General features: G+C 42.2%; 1 protein-coding gene across 1 annotated transcript; it reads right to left on the bottom strand.

Moving 5' to 3' along the window:
• Positions 1 to 3,850: 3,850 nt before the first annotated feature.
• Positions 3,851 to 9,737, bottom strand: LOC115077750 (olfactory receptor 1361-like). The gene is made up of 3 exons (XM_029580036.1): positions 9,190 to 9,737; positions 8,575 to 8,679; positions 3,851 to 3,935 (listed from the first exon to the last, which is right to left on the bottom strand). The coding sequence occupies exons 1-3, from the start codon at positions 9,735 to 9,737 to the stop codon at positions 3,851 to 3,853; spliced, it is 738 nt and encodes a 245-aa protein (XP_029435896.1).
• Positions 9,738 to 12,511: the final 2,774 nt, after the last annotated feature.

Genomic DNA, 12,511 nt, shown 5'->3' on the forward strand with positions numbered 1-12,511 from the left:
AATATTATCTCTTTCACTGCATGCATTATATCAGTTTCAGGTTTCTGTGCCCCCGACCCACGACGAATTAGGCAATTTTGTTGAAATTGCCTAATTCGTGATAAACGAATGCACATCTCTATTCTCCACAAGGCGCTGCAAGCCCTGGAAGCCGGAGTGGCAGGTTACTCATCTCACTCATTCCATATAGGGGCAGCAACCACAGCCGTGAGGTTGGGATTTGCAGGACAGGGAAATAATGGCAATCGGCAGATGGCGTTCAGGGAGGTTTAGCCATTACGTGAGACCAAAAGAGTATTTTACCAATGGTATGTAACATAACACATTTTATCTGCTGACAGATCGGGGTCCACGGATGTGCTTCATATAGATTATAGGGCATTCTTATGTGCATTGGGCATATAGGAGGGCCCTTGAGCGGCCAGAGCGAGGACACCTGGGCATGGCAGCACATTGAGTATTGTTGATCTGGAAAGGGATCCCGGGGATGAAGTAGGACCAGTTGATGCCGACTGTGCTTGAACTAAGAAAATACAATCCCTTTCCCTCTGCTATGATCATACATCTGGGGGGTAATGACCTGCCTTACACAGGAGCGTTCAACTTACACAAAATATACAAAGAGATCTGGTTGTGCTGTATAACATGTTCCCACAGTCGGTAATCGTTGGTCCTATATTACCCCCCGAAGTTATGGAGAGGTGAGTGACCGCACTGCACTATTGAAATAGTTAGGAAGAAAATTAATAAATGGATTGGTAAATTCATGCCCACGGTCAAGGGTTTATGTGTTAAGCATGATTTACTTAATGAGAGCCCAAGTTTGTTCAGACCCGATGAAGCACATCTTTCTGATATAGGATGGGACATTTTCAACACTGATCTGCAAGATGGAATTGAGGCTATCTTGCCAATAATAATGGCCGCCGCAGACAGAGTGGGTGGGGAGGTTCCCGGTAAGCAGATTCGCTACCAGGGAACTGTGGCGCGGTGACCAGCAAACTGACCCTCCTCTGCAGATGGGTTATGTAGGGCACAGGCAGGGGGCCAGTGGCCCGGGAGCACTGGAGCCGGTGGCCCTGACTGGGCCAGTGGCCCAACAGGTCCGATACAGACCCTCGATGCTTCGACAGCCAAGAGGGGAGAGTGAGAAGAGGAGTATTGAGACGCTTATTCCAAACAACCCTGACTTCTATGGTCAGGTCACCGGCAACGACGCTGTGGCTTCGACGGCCAGGTGTCAGCGGCAAATGCCCAGCTTCTATGGCCGGGGGTGTACATGCACATAAGTGGCAATTATGGGCTTCGCACTTGGAAGGGGGGGGGGGGCACTGGTCACCAGGAATTAACATAGTATTTGAGGTTAGTAAGGTTTTACAATGTTTTATTGTTATGCAAACGTTGCTGTGTTGTATTTGGGCTGTGGCCATTAATTTATCCATCCAATAAAACTGTTATCGAATATAAGCTGTGCAAGCCTTTTTTGAATAAAGTAAGTTTCCTTGAGGGGGTGGGGTGGGGGAGGGGGAGGAACACGTAAGAGGGAGGTGAATGATAGACGTAGCTTTTCCACTGCCCACATGTGTTCCACAACACTTTAAACACAAGTATAGAAAGCCCCCTCAAAAACACATCACAATATGTGTTATTATTATTATATGGAAATACGTTTGATTATTTGTCCCACCCTCATTGCTTTGATGAGATTCAGACAATGCCACATATTGTCAAGGATTGCGCTCTTATCAAATTATTTATGGGATGATATCTAACAGAATGGATCTTGGCAGGAGTCTCCTGCTTGACATCAAAGTTTTGCATTCACTAAACAGCAAACGGATGGATTATTATGGGAATCAGAAAATGATCAACAAGGTGTCTGTGTCCAGGGATCCTGTCCCAAATGTGCCTCTCAACCACTTAAACATTCCTAGCTCTCCAGGCTTTTATGCCAGAGATGCAGAAACCATGGGACAAGCAAGTAAGTGATGGGATCAGATCTCCCCTTACTCTGTACTATTCCATTGATCTTCTTTGAAAATCTTATTTAGATCAATGAGCTCCTCATGTTAGTCTTTAGTTTATCTATAATCCTAAAGTATGGAGGATCTACTCTGTTTTAGTTGCAAATTATGTTACACTGTACCTTGTTTAGAATGGCTGTTCCATTATATGCAGTATCTTGGAAATTTGAAATAAATTAGATAAATTCTAGAATAAATCATCATTTGACAAATATAAAAAAATAGAAAATAAAACAATCTAGAAAAAGTAGAAAAATGTGACATATCTTTAATTCAATTCAAAATACACTTCTAACAATAGAAAGAGAAAGAAAATAGAAAAAGTTGAAAAATAAACAAATCCTCTCAGTAGAGAAATTGCTTTCCACAATTGCAGATTATTTTAATTGAATGGCTCACAGCTTTTTTGCTTGTAATGTTTATAATTATCTTCTCTGAATCACCCTTTGGTTTTCTGTGCTTTCCTCACATTTTCTGGGCATTTGTGTAAAGATCTGCTCATCATGTGTCCGTGCTGTATTCATACTTAACGTGCATTAGGGTGATTCCTGCATGGGGTTCTAATGATGATCATTACCGCAGCATCCTCTTAATATATATTGTATCAAAAATTTGATAAAAATATTAAAAAGACCCTTTTCATCTAATTAAAAATATGCAAAATTAGCTACATGCATGTGAAGAAATCCTAGGTAAAAGAAAACAGGAAACCTCTTCATGGTGCAAGAAGCCTAGAATGCAGCAGAATAGAAAATGATCTTAGATCACTGCTGCTCCTCTGCTGTTCACCATGGAAAAGATCTCAGGACTCTGGATCCTTTCATGCCCATTGCAGTCCCACTGGAGATCCTGCTTGGTTCCTACCTGCCTGCTACAGTTCCTGCCTGGTTCCATTTCCCGAGTCTTGCTATAGTTCCTGCCTGGTTCCAGTACCTGAGTCCTGCTACAGTTCCTGCCTGGTTCCTGTTCTCCAGTCAACCAGTTCCTCTCCCAGTACTATACTCGCCTAAGTCCCAGCAGCTGGGCTCCTACAGGCTCCTCCCGGGGGGCTCTGGCTTCCAGGGTGAAGAGCATCATCCACATCCTGCCTGACATCTGCCTCCTGGACTGCCATACCCCAGAGACACTAGAACATCTTTCCTAGTCTCTTGCAGGTCGGCCCAAGGGTCCACTAAACTGAGACTCCATAACAGATTGCAAGGCTATGGACTCAGCGGATGTGCCTGGTCCCCAGGACCTCTCTGGGGTGACCCAGCGGATGCTACAACACCAGAACTGCATTGATACACTGGCAGCTATGGTGGAACAATTATCCACTCGTCTTGACTCCCTGCCTAACATTGGTCTTGCACCTGAGGGACAAACCTCTTCCATAACCCAGTTACCAGCACCCTCTCGCTACGCTGGAGATTCCAGAACCTGCCGCGGCTTCCTGAACCAATGTTTTATTCGGTTCTCCCTGCTGCCCCGGCAGTTCCCTACGGATACGGTGAAAGTAGCCTATATCCTGTCCCTGCTTGATGGGAAGGCCTTGGTATGGGCCTTGGTATGGACCTCTCCTCTCTGGGAATATAACGACTCTTCGCTGGTGGACTTACAACAGTTCATCTCGAACTTCCGTCAGGCTTTCGATGAGCCAGCCCAAGAAGCTACGGATATGTCTGAACTGCTATATGTGGAATCCAATTCCTGCAAGAACATTTTCATAGAGGATTTTTTCCATGGATGAATATCATGTGGAAAGTCAGCACCGTATAGCAGATATAGGGATTTTTCTGTTTCTGAGCTAACAGTCCGGTAGAGCAGGGGTGGATCTGGAGAAATGGTCAAGCAACCATCAAAAAGTCAATCATTTCACTTTGCTTGTACTTTCCTTGTTCCTTGTTCATAGACTGTTGATAGATGATGTGTCTATGCATAATGTCATTGTACATTACCATTTTGTATGGGATTAATTTGTGTATTCAATTATTGTGCTTTTGCCATACATAGTCTAAGTTGCTGTGAATATTTATTTAAATGTTGTGACTAATTAAAATAAAATAACAAGATTCAAAATTAAATTCCTACACATTACTAATTCTGTCTTCACCCTTGCCCTTGCATGGATATTTTTACCCTGTCATAAGGGGAGAACTATTTCCAACTGAGGAATTTACTTAGATAAATGCTTAGTTACCCAGTAAAAATGGAAGAAAATTAATCCAATACTTGCCATAGAGGAAAAAACTCACAGTAAAATCTTTTTTAAATATATCCAAAATAGAAAGCCTGCAAGGGAGTCAGTCGGACTGTTAGATGATCGAGGGGTTAAAGGGGCACTTAGAAAATATAAGGCCATTACGAAAAGAATAATGATTTCTTTACTTCAGTGTTTACAGAAGAGGATGTTGGAGAGATAACTGTTCTGGAAAAGGTTTTCATGGGTAATGACTCAGATGGACTGAACCAAAACACAGTGAACCTAGAAGATGTGTTAGGCCTGATTGACAAATTGAAGAGTAGTAAATCACCTGGACCAGATGGTATGCACCTCGTGGTTCTGAATGATATAAAAAATGACATTTCAGACCTATTAGTTAAAATTTGTAAACTATTATTAAAATTATCCATTGTACTTAAAGACTGGAGGGTAGCTAATGTAACCCCAATATTTAAAAAGAGCTCCAGGGGCAACCTGGGAAACTACAGACCAGTTAGCTTGATGTCAGTGCCAGGAAAAAAAGTGCAAAGTGTTCTAAAGATCAAAATCACAGAACATATAGAATGACATGATTTAATGGAACAAAGTCAGCATGGCTTTTCCCAAGGCAAGTCATGCCTCACAAATCTGCTTCACCTTTTTGAAGGGGCTAATAAACATGTAGATAAAGGTGAGCTGGTAGATGTGGTGTATTTGATATTTCAGAAAGCATTTGACAAAGTTCCATAAGAGAGGCTTCTAGGAAAAGTAAAAAGTTGTTATGAACCCTCCTGTAGCGGAGCTACGGGAGGCTCCTTACCTCTTCCTGGAGGTCGCTCTGAAGCCAGGGTCTCGCCTGCGAACTATCCAGGATTTGCTTCAGGGCCTGCCCGAGGCTGTTTGTGTTTGCTTGGACTTCCTGGTTTGAGCCACGCCATTCTCCCTAGGGGCCGGCCCACAGCACTTCTCCGTAGTTATAGGGCCAGCTAGGTGTGGGCCTGCCAAACTCCTCCCAGGGAGTGACCGGTCTGCAGCCCTATAAAAGGACTTCAACTTCATTCTGTCTTTGCCTTGCATCAGAGTAACATCCCTCTGGAGGCTCCTGCCTGCCAGAGCCTTGTAAGGTCTTCTGTTCTTCGTGGAGCTCCTCGTCTCGTCTGCCTTCGTGCCACATCTCGTCTTGATGTCTTGCCTGAGGTCCCTGACCATGTCCTGATGTTCTGTCATGATCTTCCATGTCCTGATGTGCCTGCCTGTCCAGTATGTTCTTCCCTGCATCTTCGTCTGGTGCTCCTGAGCCTTCCGTTCCTGTAGAGCTGTAGTTCTCGGATGATGTCATGCCCGAGAATGGAGTGGCCTGCAGGTGGAATTTGCCCCTGTGCTCCTGAGCCTCTGTTCCCGCCAGCCATGGGTGGAGCTTCGGATGACACCGGATTCGTCATTGGAGTTCCTCCTTGCCTGGGTCTTCCCAGCGCTTGTCCCATGCTCCTCGTGGTCCGTGACCAGCATCTTAGGGCTGTGTAGGGTGCGCAGTGGGACAGGGTGGTCCACGACTCAGTCCCACGGGTGAGCTGAGTAGGGCGCCCTGAGAGACAGTGCCAATGTCCTCCTGCCTTATGTCTTGTCTTGTTTAGATCAAGTTCCTCATCATGCTTGTGATGCCGTCGCATCAACCCAGTCTCGTCCGAGATGCCATCGCATCAATCTTAGTGTACGTGTCAAGGCCTCGGTCTGCCCTCAACCTCAGGCTGGCCTGCTGCTCCTTGCCGATTCAAGCGGCAGGTCCGAAAGGGCTCGGAACAGTTGGAGGACCGTTTTCCTACCAACATCTCCTGTTGTTGGCTCTGGGAGCTTGCAGGCCCAGCAGAGGGTAAGACCATGTTTAGCCATGCTGGGACACGCCTTCAACCCTCGGTTTGGCCCTGGATTCGTCTGGGGCCGGGCTGAGGCCCAAGGGCACACTAAACACCCCGATCACAACAAAAGTCATGGGATAGGTAGCAATGTTCTTTCGTAGATTACAAACTGGTTAAAAGAGAGGAAGAGTAGTATTAAATGGACAATTTTCTCAGTGGAAAAGGGTAAACAGTGCAGTGCCTCAAGGATCAGTACTAGGACCCGTGATTTCAATATATTTATAAATGATCTGGAAAGGAATACGACGAGTGAGGTAATGAAATTTGCAGATGATACAAAATTATTCAGAGTGGTTAAATCAAAAGCAGATTGTGATAAATTGCAGGAGGACCTTATGAGACTAGAAAACTGGGCATCCAAATGGCAGATGAAATTTAATGTGGTTAAGTGCAAGATGATGCATATAGGGAAAAATAACCATTGCTGTAGTTACACAATATTAAGTTCCATATTAGGAGCTACTACCCAGGAAACAGATCGAGGTGTCCTAGTGGATAACACATTGAAATCATCAGATCAGTGCACTGTGGCAGTCAAAAAAAGCAAACAGAATGCTAGGAATTATTAGGAATGGAATGGTAAATAAAACAAAAAATGTCATAATGCCTCTGTATCGCTCCATTTTGAGACCGCACCTTGAATACTGTGTACAATTCTGGTCGCCGCATCTCAAAAAAGATATAGTTGCGATGGAGAAGGTACAAAGAAGGGCTACCAAAATGATAAGGGGAATGGAATAGCTCCCCTATGAGGAAAGACTAAAGAGGTTAGGACTTTTCAGCTTGGGGAAGAGACAACTGAGGGGGGATATGTTAGAGATGTTTAAAATCATGAGAAGTCTAGAAAGGGTAGATGTGAATCAGTTATTTACTCTTTCGGATAATAGAAGGACTAGGGAATACTCCATGATGTTAACATGTAGCACATTTAAAACTAATCAGAAAAAAATCTTTTTCACTCAATTCACAATTAAACTCTGGAATTTGTTGCCAGGGATGTGGTTAGTTCAGTTAGTGTAGCTGGGTTTAAAAAAGGTTTGGATATATTCTTGGAGGAAAATTATTACCTGCTATTTATCATGTTGACTTAGAAAATAGCCACCCTTATAACTAGAATCAGTAGCATGGGATGTACTTAGTTTTCGGGTACTTGCCAGGTTCTTATGGCCTGGATTGGCCACTGTTGGAAACAACGTGCTGGGCTTGATGAACCCTTCCTCTGACCCAGTATGGCAATTTCTTATGTTCTTATTATTCAAAATGCTATAATATCGGCCTAATTTTAAAACGGAAGATATGCATATGGCCAGGTCACACGCATGCCATGTACATTTTCTAAGGCCCCTGGCCACGTGTGTATCTCCTCATATTCGCTGAAGACTGGCTTGATAAAAAAGGGGAGGGCTAGGGACAGGGTCCGGGCGGGGTGGGGCGTGGGCAGGCTGGGTCAGTGCCATTAATCACTTTCCTTCTGAAGCAATGTCAGCCATCCCGCGCAATCTACTACTGCTCCAGAGAGCAGATAAGGATTAGAACATAAAAAGGTTAGAGGGGTTGTAGTGGTTGGGGCCGATAGGGGAAAAGGGAGGCAGGTTGGCTAGGGGGTTTAGGAAGTTCCCTCCTAGTCCTCTCCTTTATTGGAGCGGACTAGGAGTGAACTGGGGAAAGCCCTATCACATCGTTGTACACTTTTTAGAAAATGTATCCCCTTTACGCATATGAGTCGGCACTCACGCGCACATGCGTGTGCTGATATAAAGATGGGCATGCATGTGCTCAGGAGTAGTGGATTTTATAATATGCACACGTTGACACGCGCATGTTATAAAATTTGTGCATCCATGTCACGCGCCGGAAACCACAGGCACGTGGACACCCATGCACTGGTTTGAAAATCAACCTTTATATTAGGGCATAATTTACTATTTTCATTATTAATTCAACAAAACGACTGTTCAAAAAAGTAGGAATTTTAATGTCTTTTACATAAAATAAAGAGTAGGAGAAAATTTTATACTGATACTGAGCATCAAGCACTTTGCAATAAATTAAATCAAATTGAATGCATCACTAATTCTTGAAGTTGTAGTCCAGTTACAAGCCACATAAGCCATGATTATTGGAAGAAAAGAAAACCAACTGATATGCTTCATGAAGTAGAACTACCACAACATTTTTTTAAATATGTAGAATCCATTCTATGACTTTACTAATTAAATATCTTTATTGATAGCCATTAGCAAATATCCACCCCCTGGCCCTGTAATGTGAGGGTTTGTGGTGATTTACTGAAAGAGATCTTCCAATCCCATTGTTATATCAGCTACTACTGCTGGTTTTCAGGGTTATCTGTTACTTTCTTGTAAAGCTGGTACAGCGAAGCTTAGAATATTACTGAAGTTGCAGTTCCTCCTAAGATGTGTGGGGAAAGGAGTTGGCAAACCCCACATACCTTAGAGGGGACAGAGCTAAAGAATCCGAGCTGGTTCCTTGAGTCTTTGGGTCTTCCTTTATATCAGGAGCAGCCAACTGTGGTACCCAAGAGCCATAATGAAGACTAATTATAAGGATATCCACAATGAATATACATAACCTAGATTTGCATTTGATGAATGTTATGCATGCAAATCTATCTCTTGCATATTCATTGTGGATATCCTGAAAACCAGGCCTGTTTATGGCTCGTGAGGACCAGAGTTGGACACCCCTGCTTTATATCATTTCATTTCTTGGGTTCATATTATCCTGAGCAACTAAAAATATTTTATCTTTGCTGTTGCCGATCGATAAGGATAGCACTCTCCCTAAACATTTTTGAAGAGCCACTTTTAAATCTTTGTTTCTTATGCTGTAAATAAGGGGGTTAACAAGTGGTATTACAAAAATAAAAATCACAGTAACCAGCATATTGTTATCCATGTTGTAGTCTGAGCTGGGTCGTAAATAAACACACATCAATGTGCCATAAAACAAAATAACCACCAAAAGGTGAGAGGAGCAGGTGGAGAAGGCTTTGTGTCTGCCTTCTGCAGAATGAATGGATTTCGTGATGGAGAGGATTATGTACACGTAAGATGTCAGGGTCAAGACAAATGGGGTGAGGTCTGTAAACACCCCTTCAATATAATTCAGGAGTTCGATGGTGGAGGTCTCTGAGCATGAAAGTTTCATAAGCGCAGAGAAGTCACAGAAGAAGTGAACTATTTCATTGGAGCTGCAGAAAGAGAAACGTGATATAATTATGACTTGTGGTAGTCCCTCTATAAAACCTGCTGCCCATGAGAAAGCTGCCAGAAGAGCGCAGATCCTCCTAGTCATGATGATAGTGTAACGCAGGGGATTGCAGATCGCAACATAACGGTCATAGGCCATGACAGCAAGAAGTGTAAATTCCGTAGCTACACAAATCACGTAGCAGTACATCTGCAGAATGCAGTCACTGAAGGATATTGCATTGTTCTCTGTCAGGAGGACTGCCAGTAGTTTGGGCACAGTGACCGTCAAAAAACAGATATCAATGATGGACAGGTTGGCCAAGAAGAAATACATGGGGGTGTGCAGGTGTGGATCAGCACATACTATGCAGATTATGAGGAGGTTCCCCAGCACGGCCATCAGGTAGAGCAATAAGAAGAGAGAGAAGAGAGGGAGCTGCAGCTCTGGAAATTCTGAGAACCCCAGAATCAGGAACTCTGTCACGCCGCTGTGATTTCCCATTTTCCTGTATTCATACTTTATTCTATGCTGAGATATGAATAGAGGAGAATCAAAAAAAGGAAACTATGTAACAAGAAGACTTTGCTATTTTAACTGTAAGCATCTTATTTGTTTAGGTTGTGTGCTTGTTTGTCTTATGTTTCTCTGTACAGCACTGAGCACATCTGAAAGCACTACACAAATTATTATTAATAATAATAATAATAATAATAATAATTTTATATGACATCAATAAGAAAAGGAATCACAGTTGAACTACCGAGTCCATAGTGTAACACAACCACAGTCACATCACCTCATAGTCACATATTTATATCATTCATAGGTCATAGTCACACAAATTAAACAGTCACAGCATCGCATACTTACACAGTGGCATCAATCCTTATCTGCAATGCCAAAGTTCTTTAGGATATTTTTCCTAAAGTTCCTTTTTATTGTCCTGTATGGTCCAGACGAGGACAATTCCATCAGTGATCTTATGACCAAGATAATACAAAGGAACATCAGAAATAGGGACATTTGAAAAGGAATTCAGCAGGCTTTTAATAATTTCATCTGCTAGGATCCCAAAAGAAACTCTTTCCTCTGTATCACTGCATTGACAGGGCTGAATTTTCCAAGACTTTCATGATATTTGTGAACATGAAATTGTCATATTGCTTATGCGTGGATTAAGCCAGTTTTCAGACCACTGAAAGTATGTGCGTGCTTGCACTGTTGCACAGAACAGTATGTGCAGAGAAAGGGAGGATTCTGAGGTCATTCCAAGGGCATTCAGTGGCAGGGTCAAAAAGTACATTTTGTTATTAATTATTTTTATTTTGCTTTTCAGCACTTCAAAGCAGATTACATTCACTTACTTCTCTGTCTCTAGAGGGCTTTAAATCTATGGATCTGATTTACTAAGGCTTTTCTCCCATTTTGCATTTATGGGAAAAAGCTCAGTAGAGGAGGCCCTAAGTTTGCGGCAACAGAAGGTAAAGTGACTCGCCCAAGATCACAAGGAGCAGTAGTGAGATTTGAACCTTAGCTTAAAGCCTACTGCTCTCACCAATAGGCTACTCCTCCACTCATGCATCTATTTTGTAAGTGGTGTATGCAATACATCATCAAACATGCGTGCATGCTTTGACAGCTTCTAACTGCATCATAGAAAGTAAATCTAATTTCTCTTTTTCAGTTTTTGGGTTCGGTTCTTTAGGATGTTGGTGAACTTGTACCTGGAAGTATGCACACACAAGTAAATACACACTTATATCATCCAACTTAATAAAATACTCATCCCCATGCCTAAACTGAGGATTGTTAAGTGTGCATGTTACAAATCATTTGTGCATAACATTTATGCATTTACTTTTAGAAAACAGATGTAGAAACTATGCAGATCTCTGCATAAATAAATGAATGAGCATACTACAACATATGCACATGCTTTTGGCTTAGAGATACATGATATTTTATAAATGGTGCATCTTACTAAATGAAGGTGTAACTTCAGGCATGCCTACGTATGCATGTGTCTGTTAAGATATGCAGTTATGGGAGAAGTGCAGAATAGAGTGAATGGATTTCAATATGATATTCAAAATGATTTACTTGGTGATGGCAACTCCACACTTTTTATAAAGTACATTACAATGTTTCAATAGGTCCCCCGACACGGATCCCGTGTTTCGCCGTGAGGCTGCGTCAGGAGGATCAGAAAAAAGGTTTCAAATCTGAAAGTACAAAACAAAATTAAAAAGTGTGGTACACAAGAAATGACGTGAGACCTCTTAACAAGAACAAATTGAAAATGTATATCGATGTGCTTACATAAATGCATAACATCTAGAAATGTGACAACAATGACAAAGTCAACACACCTATTCTAATGCTAAGGAAAATTAATGCGATAGCTACCAGTCAGTTACACAGAGTAGAACGTAAATGAGGCTCACATAAATACATAATATTAACATACCTGCATAGATTCTAACATTAAGATGTCCAAGTGTGCACAAAGGCACTGAGAGCAAGACTCTTTTAATGCTGTAAAAAGGGACGCGAAAAAGGTCAACTAATTAAGTGAAAGGAATAGTGAGGTAAGCAAAACTTAAAGGGGGCGGGGGGGGGACTGGATATCTTAACAAAGTCAAAATTCAGTTGTGTGTCAAAGAATTTACAAAAATGCACGATGTCCAGAAATACAATAAACATGAAATGATCAAGAAATATTTTTTAACGTTGAGGAAATTAGCGTGATAACTTTCAGCCAGTTAAACATAAAGAAACATAAAACAACTCACACAAACATAGTGTAAACATACCTGCATAAATGTTTACATGGAGGTGTATGGGAGTGCACCGTGGCACTAATAACGAGACTCTTTTAACGCTGCTGAAAAATGGCGCGAAAAAGATCAGCCAATCCGGTGAAGGACAGGCGGGGTAAGCAAGACGTGAAAGAGAACTGAATAACATCTAACAGTGCAGAGCTCAATGGAGCGAGCTAGGTGAAGAACGACCATTCGAATTCAATATTTAATCCATGTGGGGAAAGACTATTGAGCTTAAAAATCCATCTCAGTTCCTTTCTAATCAGCATCTCAGAGAAATTACCACCTCGGGCTGGGGGAAAAAGCATGTCAATAGCAAAGGATTTTAAATCTGTAACCTTGTGTGATTCT

The sequence above is a fragment of the Rhinatrema bivittatum genome, chromosome 16 (assembly GCF_901001135.1).
Source record: "Rhinatrema bivittatum chromosome 16, aRhiBiv1.1, whole genome shotgun sequence".
Taxonomy (NCBI): Eukaryota; Metazoa; Chordata; class Amphibia; order Gymnophiona; family Rhinatrematidae; genus Rhinatrema; species Rhinatrema bivittatum.